The sequence below is a fragment of the Ambystoma mexicanum genome, chromosome 2p, assembly GCF_040938575.1.
Source record: "Ambystoma mexicanum isolate Mex_15411 chromosome 2p, UKY_AmexF1_1, whole genome shotgun sequence".
Classification (NCBI taxonomy): Eukaryota; Metazoa; Chordata; class Amphibia; order Caudata; family Ambystomatidae; genus Ambystoma; species Ambystoma mexicanum.
Genome location: NC_090923.1, coordinates 950,973,023 through 950,989,499, shown reverse-complemented (window position 1 = coordinate 950,989,499; position 16,477 = coordinate 950,973,023). Strand labels below are relative to the sequence as shown.

General features: G+C 42.2%; 1 protein-coding gene across 3 annotated transcripts in view; it reads right to left on the bottom strand.

Annotated features, from left to right (window-relative positions):
* The window catches only part of SCYL1 (SCY1 like pseudokinase 1), an 846,426-nt gene extending 831,323 nt beyond the window's left edge, over positions 1-15,103 (bottom strand). The window contains exon 1 of one of the 3 annotated variants that reach the window (XM_069644735.1): positions 14,925-15,103. In XM_069644735.1, the coding sequence (XP_069500836.1) occupies positions 14,925-15,032 (108 nt within the window). In that variant the 5' untranslated portion in view covers positions 15,033-15,103. The remainder of the gene's footprint in view (positions 1-14,924) is intronic. The other 2 variants (XM_069644736.1, XM_069644734.1) reach the window with 2 other exon arrangements.
* Positions 15,104-16,477: the final 1,374 nt, after the last annotated feature.

Sequence of the window (16,477 nt, the reverse complement as noted above, 5' to 3'; positions counted from 1 at the left end):
GGACCCAAAGACATACCATATCCAAAATCTGCAAGAGGTGTAGTTAAATGAGGTGGCCCTGATGGATGGATACTCAATATTCATACAACCTGCAATTCAAGGGCCAATGGGGCGACCATATGGGGGCATCATTACGGCAGTTAAGAATGACATAGGGGTGTCTAGTAAAAGCTGAGATACTTCCCACCCTGGAATTCTGGCAGTCCTACTGCAGAAAAACTCAAATGCCTTCTTTAGACAAGGCAATCTCCTCCTTTTAAATATATACTGGAAACCAGTGACCCCCTACAAAAAAGACATAGTAGACTGATATTGGAGGCATGGTATAGTAAAGGCAATTTTGAGGCGGTAATAATACTGGGAGATCTGATTTGCGACCGTCATACATTTCTGTGCACACAAGTGCTATTAGGGAGAATTCTCCAGAATGGCTAATTTCCCTTACCTACCGAGTCCCTCAGCAGCTTTGCTGGATTTCTGGGATTTCTTTTTTCACCTGGTAAGAGTGTGAGCCTTTTTCTCCCACTCTTAGATGTGTTTTGCTGTGTGTGTTTAACATTTTCTTGTGTTCATAGACTGTGGAGCCTCACCTACTCCATAGGCATCATCTTTTTACTGTGTGTTACACAGCACCTTCAGTGCAGTGACAAAGGGTTGTCTTTTTGACTTCCCAACTCCGACTCCATTTTCTGGGACTGACTACTGTCTCCCAGAACATGTAAAGTTGCCATTGACTTTATTAGTCTCTTAAAACTCACAGACCCAGTAAAAATGATCTTTACTACAGTTCTGGAAAGGGTTAATACTTAGCCCTTTTTGTCTGTTTCTCTTGGAGCATTGTTTCGCTCCCTTTTCATTAAGACTTGGCTGGTGGCAGTGTTAACTACCCTATTTTTCCTACCGCGGTTATCTTAAATAGCCCTGGTATTGTTTTAGGCTATCTTGGTAGCCTTGAACTTAAACCCGCTAGACCATATACCTTTTTATACGGTTCCGGCTGGGTTTAGTTACCATTTCTTTTTGTAAAAGTCTTTCTTGTGTTTTACTCTGCGCACCAAACCAGGTTTGGTTCCTTTGTTCGCCGTCCTTTCACGGGCTTCTGCACAGAAGCCCTCAAGTGCCTGTAGGTCTGGGGGGGGGACAGGATGTGAGGGAGGGGTTTAGGACTCCCTGCACAGGGTCTCCTTGGAGACCCATGTCACACTCTGATCTGATTGGTTGTGGTGACTCTCCCGGCAGGACAGCCACCCTGCTGTGTGATTGACAGCCAGGCTATGTGAATGGGGGAAACCTGCATAAAAAGACAGGTCTCTGGGGCTGGAAAGGCAGAGTCGCCACTGGAACGAGAGAACCGAAGAGGATCTGACAGAAGAGGACCCCTACCACGACTGAACCTCCCAGTGAAGCCCTGCTGCAGGTCCGAATCGTCATACTCCAACGACAGGGAAGATCGGCAAGGAATCTTCTCCCCTTGAGCTGGTGGGAACAACCAGTTTATGTAACGCTCACCTGATTCCCACGGAGGCGCGGGTCTTGGCAGGAAGGTGTCTGTAACACGAAACGTGATGTGCAGGATTCGGTTGGCTTCTGGGGTCGACCCTCTCCGCACTGTGTGTCGAACTCGAAGGGTGAGGTTTCTGCAGGTGAAATAATATGGGGATTAAAGGTCTGGGTTGTTGAATGTCCCTATCTCTCTCTCCTCCCACCTTGTCTGTTGAACCCCCCTCCCAGGTCAACGTGCTCACCTTAGATAGGTGAATGCTGGGCTCTCCATCTGCGTCTAGTGCAGGGTGCCGTTGCCAGTTCCTTCACTGGTGAAACGTGGGCCTCTTGACTTCAGAGGATGGGTACCGTCGTTGACTGCACGACCGGTAAGTTTCTGGACACCTTTAGTCTTTATAGTCTTTTATGCGTGGCACTGAAGCGCCTGGAGTTGCGTAAGTATGGCCAGCGCTCTTACTGTCCCTTTCTTTGTCTTTGCAGGAGGCGATGCAGAATGAAGAAATCCGGAATTCGCCGCGTGCCGGTAAGTGTGACACTGCTGTTGTCTTTGCAGGTGAAGATGCGGCGTGAAGAATCTGGAATGCACTGCGTGCCAGTAAGTAGAATAATGCTGTTTATCTTTGCAGGTGCAGATGCAGCGTGAAGAATCTGGAGTGCACAGCGTGCCGGTAAGTATAATAATGCTGTTTATCTTTGCCGGCGAAGATGCAGCGTGAGACACGGCAGCTGCCGATGGATCAGGTAAGCAAGCACCGCGTGTGAAAGTTCGTTCTGCTAACCTGTTGTTTCTGGTCTTTTGCAGGTGCTGATGTTGCTCGGGTACAGGAATGGTAAGTATAATTCTTGCAGGTTCAGGATCCAAAGAAGAAATGCTGGAACAGACTCGGTGAGCGTTCTGCTGCAGATGCAGAATAACGCGAAGCACGATTCATCAATCGGGTGTGGTTTAAATAGCCTTGGAGTGATGAGGCGTCTCCTTCCACGGCCCCGCCTAAAGAAAAGAGTTCCTGCTTCCAGAAGAGTTCCAGTGCTGTATCCAGGGAGTGGAGCTGCCCCACCCAGTTAAGAAAGTAGTCCCAGTTCACCGAGGACTTCTAAGAGTCTGGCAAGTAAGCAGCATGGTCTGCCGCAGGTAAGTCCACCCAAGCACCTTCACACCAATGATGAGCCCGGCGCTTCCAGTGCCGGGACCGATGCTTCTGATGAGCCTGGTGCCACCGGCGCCAGGACAAGGTCCAAAAGGTCCCTGTGGGGACCGGCTGGTGCCTAGGATCAGGGTTAGGGGCCTGCTTCCAAGGACGTTGGGCTGATCCTGGCTCCTTGGAAGCAGTGATCATGACAGTTTACCAAACTGCTCGCCAGGCCTCCCTTCTCTGGTCGAATTTGCTGTACAGAGCTACAGTGAACCGGATAGCCAGGAGGAACAGACCCTGCTTTCGTTTTAAGGAGCGCACCTTTTATTCGTTGCTTTGCTCTGCTGGTTTCTTCCCTGGGCAGTGCAGGACCCTCCAGTCTTCCTACTTCATGTCAGTCCGACAGTCGCTTCAGGAACCGGGAGAGCCCGCAGGACCTGCCAGGCACATCCGCCTCAGCTAAAGCCTTCTTCTCCATTTAAGGTACTATTCAAATCCAGTTGTTCGTTTCGTCCAGCCGCGGTGAAAGTGTGGGAAACCTTTCGCCAATCCGAGGGCTTATCCTTATCCATTCTTTAAACTAACTTTTCTGCCGACCAACTTCGTCCCGAACCCTTGGCAAAGACTTAACCGCGAACTACCCTAAACTGTGTGATCTTGAGCAAAGACTTTGGTCCATTGACTTTGGGCCAGGCCCCTTGAATTTGATTTCCTCACTGTAGTTCCTTTTTCTAGATTGCCCTGCTTACTTACTTGTTGGTGCTGCTGTTATGGACTTGATGGTCGTGCAGAGTATGAATACCTCCGTCCCCAAGTACCACACAGACAACACCAGAAATACTGCCTGTGCGGTCTTTGAGGCCACAGGTTTGGTAGTCCGTTGGGCCTGGTTTCAGGAACAACCAGAAGAACCCCTTGAACGCTGTAAGGCAATGGATTGTGAGGTTATGTACAGAACAGGAGGCAAAAACACAGGTAACTTGACACTGCTTACCTATGTGTACTTGAAAGGTCACCCAGAGACGTGAGGAAGAACTGGACCCTGGGGCAGTAGCTGGATGAGGTCAGGGGTATAGACAGGCAAACACCTAGCGTGGGGCCTGAGGCCAAGTTCCAAGATAAAGAGACGTGATCCGTAGAGTATCCAGGGACAATACCGTGGTCAGGCAACAGGAGGTCTAAAATCCAAAACAGTAATAAGGGTGCAGGCAGAGCAATCCGTGGAGCAAAGCGTAGTCAGGCAACAGGAGAACGAAGTCCAAAACAGAATGAGGGAGAAGGCAAAACAGTCTGTGGAGCAAAGCGTGGTCGGGGAAACAATCCGTAATTCAAAACCGTAGCACTAAGCGTCACGTAATCCAGGAGGAAAACAGCTGTGAAGCAACGCTCCTTGTTTCCGGACGCCTTTAACCAATGGCAGAAGTCACGTGATGCGAGAATCTATTGGGTGTGGTATAGTGTATTAAGAGTGTGATTTTGCAACTGCTTTACTTTAGTGAAATGTTTTACAACTGATGTGTAAATAAATGTATATTCTTTTACTCAGAAACCTTGAGTCAGTGTTTGGTTGAATCATAGTAATTGCTGTCCTTTGTGTAACTATTGATACTGCTCACTTACTCTTCAGATAAGTCTGGCTGCTCAGCCATCACTACCACTTTACTGTGTAGTACAGGTTTGTACCAAAGGTGAATTTGTATTGTCACTTGTAGTCCTAATTATGTGTGGTGTTCCCAAGGGGTACTACATATAATTCTGCCTAACACGTACACAGCAGTAAGGGGTTGTAAATGGTTCAGAATAACAATGGTCTTGTGGGCAGAGCTTATAAATGAATGTGATCTACTACGTCCAAATGTGTTTGCTATGGATAACATGGCTGATTACACCTGGAAGAGTGTCACTATGATTGATTACATGTTTGTCTCACAAGCCATGTTGGACACATGCCAGGGGTTTAACATTCATACAACTAGGCAAACTAGGCATAGTGACCATGACCTTTTGGAATCTTTGTGGGAAATGTGCATATGAAGGGAAAGAGCTGACGAGGGAACTTTTTTAAAAAAAAATAACACAGGAAACCGAATCATCTGTAGACCTAAAATAACACAAGGGTTTAACAGAATGATTGCAAGATGTTATGGGAATCTTGCTACGGAGGAAAAATCTGACCTATTATCTGCCCATTTGTTTTCTACAGTCTTCAGGAATAGGGGAGGTGAATGGGCCGATACAGACATGGCTTCAGAGAAGTAATGGGAAAAAACATTTTTGATAAAATGGTACAGGATGAAAAAACGAAGCTTAGACACCAACTGTAAGCACTTAATGTTAAAAAACAGGTAATAGAGAGAGCAAGGGCTCTAAAACAGGCCTATAAAAACTGCCACAAAATAAAGTTAAGGCAATCGGATGAGATCATGCTAAAAGTGTTAATACAAAATTAGGTTATATGTGATTTTTCCGTTCCCATAACCTCTATAACGATACCTTGATAGCTTATAAATAAATACAGACGGACCTTTTCCATCACCTATTTTCTGCATGCATATATACATTCATCCACCTTCTATGGTCTCACACTGCCCTGTACCGGATTTTTCTTTAATACTATTCCTTTTCTTCCGGTTTTTTTTTCTTTTTGCTTTCCCATCAAGGAAATTCTTCCACACTTGACCTGAATAGTACCTTTTAACAGGGGGTGGAGGGCAACCCCCTTCTCTCATTAACCTCTGAAGCCTCTCAATATCGCATATATTTTCTTTTTTTAGTTGTACCCTTTTTTCATATTTTTCACACATGAATTGCCTATATTTCGTTATGTCTTCATCCTGTCTTAATTGTTTCACTCTTTATCCATGTTATCCGTTATTTTAACCCCTTCATTTATTGGCACACAATTTTGTTGTACAATGTAATCATTGGTTACCACAAAATTATAATGTAGTGGACACCTTGCGCTTCAGACAACCATCAGCAGCAGCTAAACACCTCTTTACAAACTAGTTCTGCTCTTGATTTTTATAAACTTGGTTATTACCAAGACAAGCGCTTAGGGATCCAGTCCATTGCCCCGCATGGCTTTGTTTACCACAAAATTATACTTAAGCTTTTTAAAAAGGTGGACTTGGATGACATCGAATCCTTGATTAGAAAAGCAACTCCCTCTAGGTTAGCAGGCCAGGACCGAATATCGAATCTTGTTTTGAAGGGGGATATTGACCTGTGGCCATCCATCCTACTGGCCCCGTTTCAAAATATATTTTTCACTAAAACAAATACAAGAATTCGGGCAAATGTACAATTTGGTTCCAATATTAAAGAAGGGTGACAGGATGCAACCAATGAACTATTGCCCAATCACCCTTCTTGAGGTCAGCAGCCAGATTTTATTTGCATTTGTTCTAAAAGAACAAATCAATTGGCCTGGCTTCTCTAATAAACTAGACAAGCACCAATCAGGCTTTCAAAATGGACTGGGTACACAAGTGAATGGCATCCTTCTCTCCCTACTCCTCAGGATCCATACGGCTGAGAAAAGCAACCTGTATATTGCATACCTCGACTTCTCATCAGCTTTCGATAGGGTGAGCAGAGATATACTGTGGAGGAAGTTGATGGATTGGAAAGCTCCAGAGAGTACAGTCAAAATCCTGATCTCAACTCATACAGACGCTAAGGTAAATGTCCCATTACGTGGGAGTGGCCGGATGCTGGACGCAGTAGACACTAAGCGTGGTCTTTGTCAGGACTGTGTCATGGCTGTGGCACTTTAACCTATATATCAGATTTAGTTGCATACATAAACAGGGCCAGGGCTTTTCCACCTCGTTTAGGACCACTAGTATTGCAGTATCTGGCACACGCAGAACGATTTGGTAGTATTAGACCAGCATACATTAGGGAGCATGAATTAGAAGTTGATACACACAAATCTAAAAGTTATCATATGCACAAATAAGAGTAACTCAAATGGAAGCTAAAGGGGAAACAATGAAGATCATTGACCAATATGTGTATCTAGGCTATGCTATATATAAATCACCCCCAGATGGGTACTCACTTCGATAAACTCAAAAAGAAATGTTTTTTTTTTTATTGCCCACATGAAAATCATCAATAACAGATACGGTTGTTTATCTTATCCCCCATTAGCCATAATCAAGTATTACAAAGCGAAGATAACTCCTGCGCCACTTTATGATGCAGAGATACCTTTCAATATGAAGAACTTGAATGCCAAAAACTGCATGGGCTAATTTGCCAAAGGGTGGTAGGCCTCCCAAATTGTGTCCTAGTGTCAATTAAAAGATATGAACTAGCCCTCCTCTCTCTAGCAAGTAGAATCAAATGGAGGACATTGGAGTTTTATATGAAAATTCGTATGCCTCCTAGAAAGTCACTATTCATAGATTTAAATCTTGAAAAGGAGGCGAAAAGATGCAACCTTCTTAATAGCTGGGTGACTGATTGGGAATGTCTTGACAAACATAAACCAGAAGAAGGAGACTCTGGTTCAACAACCTGTTAAAGTAAAGAAAGTCCTCGGGGACTATGATTGGTGTCTAACAAGGGAAGCAATAAATAACTATGCCCTATACAGTAATTTGGCTAGGGAGGATGAACTCCTCAATATGCAGGATGCATACGTCATAACATTTCCTAGTCCTAATGGAGAGCTAGCTTTCTCAGATCGAGACTTAATCTACTGTCAACTAATGGATGATGTGGGAGGAAGGCGAACATACCCAGAGAAGATAAAGGTGCTGAATATGTAATGATGACAAGGCAATTGAGAAATTAGAGCATCTGCTCACCGAATGTACTGAAACGTATTGTTATAGATATAAGCATGTTAAAGGTTTTTGCAAGACAATATATACGCACATTTGCACTTTTGGACCAGGATATTGGCAGGAAATCAAACATCTTTGATAATAGCCACAATGAGTTGCATCAATGACATTTTCAATCATATAAAAACGTGGTTTTATCAAGATGTGTGGTACTAATTCAATTTACTTTTTTAATGATTATTAAGAGTTGTAGGATTAAGTATTGTGTAACGTTTGTATATTAAACCAAAAACAAATTTAAAAAAACAATTTACCTCCCATGCTGTACAGGCAGTCCTCGAACAACTCTTGATTACTGCAGTTTCCCTCTCCTCAAAAAACATACGGTTAACAGTGATGTCCTGGCCAATGAAAGGCCCATCACCAACACTCAATTAAGTTCAAGTTGAGCGTTATTTCCGAGTTTGGTTCCATAAAAGCCACATTTAAAAATAGCAAACAGAATAGGGTCCTAGCTAAAAGAATAACACGTTTCAGGATAGTCATTTGACAAATTCAAACTTAAAAGCCGTGCAAAGGAGCAGTAAAAAGGGTTAAAAGAGGGGTAGCAAAATATGATACTTATTCAATGCAAAATTCAACAAATCAAGAAATTCTATAAGAAGTTAAGAAAACTGAAATGCAGCGTTAATGGAAATATCCTAGCGAAAATGGCCTGCCTACATCTGCTTCAACACAGTGAATCCTTGATTTTTCTCCATAACTAGAGTGCTAACCAACCTGAGTCATAGAATCTGCGCTCTAATTCATGAGGGATGAACTCCTGCATTCCCTGGACAGCAACTCTGTGGTTATGCTCATCCTGGTGGATTTGTCAGCTGTTGGCACTGTGAATCAATCTGCAAACATCTGGAACCCTTCCTTGGCATTTAAGCATGTGCCCTAAAATGTATTGCTGCCTTCCTTGACAACAGAGTTTTAGTAAATGCAAGCAACATGAATGTTTGAGCCCTATGAATGGAAGTAGTGAAGTACCTCCATGGAAGGACATTTTCACAATATCACTGCAACAGCAACCGTAACTACATCAATTAAGTGGCAAAGAGGAGAGGCATATTTAGTTCAGGCTATTAGGTGTCACGTGCGACACCCATAAGAAGAAACTATTGCATTGGAATACAGATAGCGAAGAATGGATTATGAGGAGGGGCATAGAGGAATGACATATGAGGAGGGGCACACAGTCAACCCATGGCCATGGTAATCCCTATGGTGGCCATTCCCACCCATTCCTGCCCCTGCCCGCCCAAAACACCTCCTCATGTGAAAGCTTGCTTTAATCAAGCCTAACCATATCAGGCTTAGCATTCAAAGTACATGCCAGTATTTGTTCAAAGCAGTCTTCTGAGAGTTAATGAATTAATTGGGGCTGTAAACGCGCTACTTGTGTAATTAAAATGTCTTAAAACTAAATTGACACAATGCACACCTGCTTTTGCTGTATCAGTAGAATGTTACAACCTGATTTTAAATTAACTTGATGTCGTTTTTCACCAGAAAGGTAGTGTATTTCTAGTTGTGGGGGAGAAAACCACATACTTGGCATCTAAGTTGTATAAATTACAAAGAAAGAGAGAATGTTCCCTATAAGGGTACTCCCGTCCCCTGCACACTGTCTTGCGGCCTGATAAAGCTAAATATTGTATAGTAAGTTGCAAGTGGTTCCTAATGAGGAACAAGACTTGCTACTTATCAGTTTCATAGAGTTCATTCCATTAATCTGTGAATTTTAAGAAGTTCAGGTTCCAACGCTAAAACAAAATACAAATAACCATTCAATTGTACATTAAATGAATTAATTTATTCACATGTGGCCCAACGCGTTTTGAGTAAACTCTTCATCAGGGGCTTCCAATCACAAGATTTCTACAAAAAAAAAAAAAAAAAGAATCAAACAAAAATGACATAAGTCACATTGATATGTTTGTAACATGGACACGCAAGTACAGAGAAGTGATTACTATATTTCATGGGTTGTTACATTCACTTCATATTTGAGTTTTTACAATAATTATTTTTACAATCATTGTTATTACAAGGATTCACTGACTTGCTTTATGATCATCAATAGTCACTAGTGGACTTAAAGGATACCTCCTTTTTTAATACTGGGAGTTTAGAGTCCTACATATATGGCCAATTCACCAATGTAGTTCTACCTATGTTGAGACGGTTCTGTAACGCCTAATTGTCTGGGAGTAGTCTATGTTTAGCGAAAAAGTACCTGAACATCTATTAGGAAGCAAAGAAATGTTCAAACCTTGAGAAATGTCCACATTACTCCTGGTGTGTTATCATGAGGGATTCACTATGCAGTCTGAGATCAAACGTGAGCTCTGTATACAAATATGTAGATATAAAAGCTAAAAATATATATACAAGCAGGTATTAGACCTAGTGGACTACCCGATTAGTCTAGAGCGTCTTAGCATCAAGCTCCTTGTGAGTAATACAGAATCTTAATATGAGTTGTGTGAAAATTCTTATATATATATCTCTATATTTGTATACAGGGCTCACGTTTGATCTCCATGCAAGCAGGCTGCATACTGAATCCCTTGTGATAACACACCAGGAGTAATGTGGACATTTCTCAAGGTTTGAACATTTCTTTGCTTCCTAATAGATGTTCAGGTACTTTTTCGCTAAACATAAACTACTCCCAGACAACAACATAGGTAGAAATACATTGGTGAATTGGCCATATATTTAGGACTCTAAACTCTCAGTATTAAAAAAGGAGGTATCCTTTAAGTCCACTAATGACTATTGATGATCATAAAGCAAGTCAGTGAATCCTTGAAATAACAATAATTGTAAAAATAATTATTGTAATAACTGATACGAAGTGAATGTGACAAACCATGAAATATAGTAATCACTTCTCTGTACTTGCTTGTACATGTTACAAACATATCAATGTGACTTATGTTATCTTTGTTTGATTTTTGTAGAAATCTTGTTATTAGAGGCCCCTGATGAAGAGTTTACTCGAAACACGCTAGTCCATATGTACATTAAATTAATGAATTTATTCACAATTGAATGGATATTTGAATTTTGTTTTAGCATTGGAACCTGAACTTCTTAAAATACGCAGATTAATGAAATTAACTCTATGAAACTGATAGGTAGCATGTCTTGTTCCTCATTAGGAACCACTTGCAACTTACTATAAACTATTTGACTTTATCATGCCGCAAGACAGTAATTAAAATGTCTTACCACGCCTGTCTTCAGCCACTCGATTTATAAGCACTCTGAAAATACTTCACTGAAGTCCTGTTAAAAAAAGCACTGACAAACCCACTGAAGTCCTGTTTACAACAAGCATTGGCAAAGCCAACAGTTTGTGCGTGTGCATAAGTGTTATGCTTTTGCCAAACACTGCTATTAGATGCCCAGGTGCTAGCACCACTTTGCACGTGCTACCAACAATTGGTAGTTAATACCACAGCGGCTGTGCCTGGGAAGTTCCTTTCCCGTGCCTACACAAAAGCCCAAACTGTTGGCATTGCCAATGCTTGTTTTATTATGCTACGGGTGAACTTCCTAGGATGCTGTAGAAAAAGGCAATTTTCACAAAAGAAAGGCTGGGAATACACTGTGTGGCAGCAATCAAAAGGGTTAATAATTATCTATCGCTTTCTTTTTTTCTTGGTGGTATAAGGGATCAAGTTTGAGAATTCTGAATCATGAGAGGCAGAGACTAAAAGGGAACTGATACAGTCATCTGCTGGGAGACCAGCTTAAGTAACAATTTAAATGGCATCCTTTATGAGGGAAGTCTGGCCCATAAGACAATGCAACCTAACAGCTGAGGAATCCTTGTGAATCTACAAGTGAGACAGATGTGCTTGTTAATGTTTCTCTCTTGCTTGAATTCCTTTTTTATGTGATTGTACTATTGTACTACAACGCTCTGGCAAATTTAAATTGTTAGTACTGCACAATGTTGAAAGGGCTGGTGTGTGTTCATAAAATCTGTTAAATCTGACAACAGTGCGTCACATGTAAACCCTAGGCCCTTTCTCTTCAGACCGTTCTCAGAAATCCTGGAGTGCCTCAAGGTTTTCAACACCTGCATGTAGCAGTTAGCTAACCTCATTGCTGCTTTCTCCTTGACACACAGGTGGAGGACACCCAGATTGCCTCCATCTTGCTCACAGTGCCATCTCATCCTGTTGAACCGCTATACAAGGTTGGAATACAGACTAATAGTCTTGTCCTGAACACTTTGAAAATTAAGACCATTCTTTCAAGATGCCTGATCTCTTCTCAGCTCCCTTTTACTTGGCCACCTACCCCCGTCTCTTTGACAAGGAGCCTCCCTTTTTTCTCAACAAACTGCTTTATCTAACAATGTCAATACCTCAAAGAAGATTGCACTTCCACATACTCAAAGAAATCCTTCTTGTCTTGAACATGTGCCTCGAGCTAGAAGTAACAAGACCAATGGTCCTAATCCAGCTGCGCTATTGTAATAGGCTCGATCTTGGCCTTTAAAAAAAACAAAAAAGTTGTTTCAACAAACTCAACTTAAAGGGAATTGGGGGGGGGGATTAGTCGTATTTATTATGGGAGTTAAACGTAGTGCTCACATTACTTCAGCTTTAAACTCTCCCCATTGGCTCGTAGTGCTCACATTACTTCAGCTTTAAACTCTCCCCATTGGCTCGATGTTGAATTAAGTATCAAGTTCAAACCCCCCTGCTTTAATCACCATGCTTTCTGGTGTCCATGGCGCATCCATCTACAGGAGGTAGAAAAATCAAAAAACATAGTCCTACCCAACTCCTCAGATCGGCTTGCTCTATGTCTCATATAAAGGCTATTGTTAAGACAAAGAGCCTAGGCAGTAGCACATTTTCAGTGGCGAGTGCCACCCTACAGAACAACCTACATGTTGGCCTCACAAAAGAAGAAATCAACCTGCGATTATGAAGATAACTAAAAAAACGTTGATCTTAATGAAAGGTTTTGATACATTATTTTTTTCCCACTGCACATCGGAAAGACACCCTTCACCTCACTGTTTGTTATTCTATTAACAATAATTGACATTCATTCAACTAGAGATCTTATTTCCCGAAGGCAAGAGCATGCTAGCTGTTGATATAAACGCAATGGTCCAAGCTTATTATATAGGACTGTGAAACCTGTACTTATGTTTGTTTATTGTAACATTCGGTACCCTTGCAATTTGTGTCTCATATGTCCCATTTTTGCACTTACAAACACTCCATTAAATGTTCCACTCGCTCTGCCATTAGAGAGCTTCAAAGTGATTGTACTGCAGCTTGCACAATGAACAATAAATACCTTAAACCAATTCCAGCGTGTTCAAAGTGCACAATATCTTTCTATCCTCAAAAAGGAGGCCACACCCCAAACCATCACTTTCATCTATCTAGAGATTGCATATATCCAGCAATATAACCTCCGCTGCCTCCAGGTCGCAGGACACAGTTTCAAAGTACTTTTCATGGCAAGTAGTGATTTGGGTGGGGACCGAAATTGCACAAGCCAAAATAGTCTGGTATGATAGGTGCCCACGTGTAACCTCCACTCACAAGTTTCAATCAGTTTAATTCCGATAACCAAAAAGGGTAAATCCTTCTTATATTTCATGACCCACTTTCTCAGCCCTATTAATCCAAAATATCATGGGCCCGAAATGGTCACTGCAAGACCACGAATCGTAAGTGCTTGGAGATATTTAGCACCTGCTTGTAGCTAGAGGAACCTGGAAAGCTTGGTACAAACCTTTACTGTTTACTCCCACTGCATCTAGAGCGATACAAACGTAGAAATCTAACAATACTTTTGTACGATTTGAAATGTGTGTAGAAGTCCATTTAGAGCATAGGGGGTCCATAAATAATAGACAAAAAGATATAGCCTGCATCCCACATGGAGTTATATTTGTGGCACGCTATGTAATCGCTCTACGTTCCCCAGAGGACGCTGCTGCACAATGGGCGATGACTAACACCCAGGAGGCTGCTTTGAGCTTCCGCTCAACAAACCGTTATTTCATACCGTGATTGAAACCCGCATAGCCACCTTATCCAGAATGACGTGTACGGAACAAGGGTCATAATTACTGCAGACTCCCTTCACAAATGCAGGTATTACCTGCGCTGAAAGTTGTCAGCAACACCAACCGTGGCACATTGCCCACCGTCACGCACACACCTATCGCCAAAAAGGTCACACCTCAACCCAGTGCCCTTACAATCAAACAGCAGGACTACAGCTTTTGCACGAACAATATTTCTCCGGCAAACATGACTCTATGGTCCACAGCTATGAAGTCCATCCACATTGGGAGGCCACTTGCATCCATCAACAAAGGGCATATTGAATTTGCATTGGTATTACAAACATATAGAGTGTGGTCTACTGGAACAGTACAGTGTGGCGCTGTCGGAGCTAAAACGATACAATACCATGTCATGCATTTGTCATCAATATGTAAGGTTTTCAATGGAGCTTGTCCATTATGTTTCGATGGCTACACAGCACTGTACGTTTTGTTATTACAAACACACCATATGTTTCTCTTTTTTACTACTTAAATTAAGTGTATATTTATATTGTGCTCCCAATTCCAAAGAACTACCTGTGACAGCTAGGGAGTGCATATAGTTTGCCACTGATTCACTACGCGCCACCAAGTTGGCCTATTGGAACGCCTGTTATTTACAAGGCTATGAAATTAATACAGTAGTAGGAGGTGCATTTTAAAAAACACTTCGTCATATTCCCGTCGGGCTTTCGATATGGGTTTAGGTGCAGCCGTACCTATATCTCATTGCATGGATGCCCTGGCCTTACTTATATGCATGGTAAACAACATCAGGCGTCTAATTTTTACAAACACTGATACCCTCTGGAAGATAGCAGTTATAGATGTGTTAAGCTCATTATTTTCTATTACAGTACAAGTGCTGTGTCTTTGAGCACCACGACTTCACGTAGAACTCCAGTCTCCATGACTCCACCTGGGCGACTTCGGATCTCCACAAAAATCACGTGAACCGGCACGCTGGCAATGGACGTATTGATATTTGGGTGTCCTAACTAATCTTCGGGTACCACTGTTTGCTGGCCACATCGCCTGTGTAAATGCTGCCGATTCCATTTAGTTTATACAATGGTATCCTTATAAATTACTGTTAAATAGGGAATAGTATAACAATGGTACTGGAACGGTGCCTCGTGGTAACTAGAATAACTGGACTTAAATGTATAGCGGACCGTTGCATTATCCAGCCCCACTCCAGCATCTCCGGGCAGAACTCCATCCACGGGCACAGGCGCCACGTCACGCAAGCACTGAAGCGCTTTCCCTCGACAACATCGCTACGCGAGCCCGAGGCTGCAAAGCGGCCTCCTTGGCTGGCAGTCACCCGGGTGCACTCACCTTTCGCTTTCCTCGCTGCAATCCCCAGATTCCTGGCGTGGGCTCCCCTTCAGCCCCTAGTTCATAGGGAAAATCCTTGATGGGATCCCGGGCAAAGAACCACATCATGCAGCCGGGACAGAAGGGGAGGGAGAACTGGAAGGTGGGAGGAGAGAGAGCAGAAAAAAGGGGAGGAACTAAAGGGGGGGGAACGAACCAGGAAGTGGCACTATGAAGCGTTGTCAAAGCCTATAGTCCTGTTCTTATCTATGTGTCAGACAGAGAAAACAGTGTACAATATTATGTTCTCACATATTAATGATTTGTCAGTCATTTGTCAATTTCCTCGTATGGTTAACCTTACTAATCACAAAACACTTCTGTGATCATTTAAGTTGACCAGCAGAGGACATTGTTAATTAGAAATCATGAACCACATTATTACGTGGTCTGAAAAGCTTTCAACCATATTGTTAATGTAGGAGTGTATTGCATTAAACATGTTAGCTGTAGGTCCTGTTTTCATGTCCACGCACTGTTGCATGCAGCATGACAGGCAGACGTGCCAAGGGTCACACATTTGTTTTTTGTTTGTTTATTTATTTATATAGCGCACCAGGCCCTGGGGCATCAGGGCGCTGAGCAAGAAATCGGTTACAGTCATGACAAATGGCATTCGGTTACATTAAGGACAAATAAAGACAATTTACAGATACAGGTCAGGTATGGGGTAGAGGGGAGACAAAAGCAAGGCATGTTGCAGTACAGAACAGGCACGGGAGGGTAACAAGGGAGATAGGGCAACACTGAGGGATATCTATACATTATATATATTATCAGTAACATAAAAAGAATATCCGGTCAAGCTGACATGCTCTAATCTTTCTGCTAAAAGAAAAGTACACATTTACCCACACGACCTGGGAATCAATTCTGGCAGAAATAGACTAAAAATGCAACCAGCTAAACTGCTGACGCTGAATAGTAACTTGACGATAATGATAGCTGAGCTCCAGTCACAGACAATCGACTATGTCCCATTACTTAAAATATTGCACACCAGTATTAAGCTTGGCAGTACTAAATCAACGATGACAAATCGCCACGTATATGATAGAGCAGTGGTCATGAAGAAAAGAAACTTAAAGAACATTTTTTAACAATTAGAAGGAATTTAACGTGACCTACAAAGCTATAGAAATTTTGAAAATTAAACAAAAATATCATAATTGGATAATCATTCATAAGAAAACAATGTTAAATCACGATTCTCAGAAAACGATACCTACCATCTGTAAGAGAAATACGACGGCTACGTGGCCTTGATAAATGAAAAGGAGACATCTCAAGACGCCCTAACATCTAGTATTTATGCACTCTACCACATTCCATCAAGCCAAGCAAATGTCACACATATGAATGATGCCAGAGCAGAGGAAATAGTACACCTAAATGTGTAGCTGATGCTCAAAATATCTGCTGTCCATCAGCAGTCTTCCACAGCCCTTATTTTCAACATTGTGGTCTTAACGCTCGTTTCTCCTGATCCTACACTCATAAAACAAGCTGCTCTG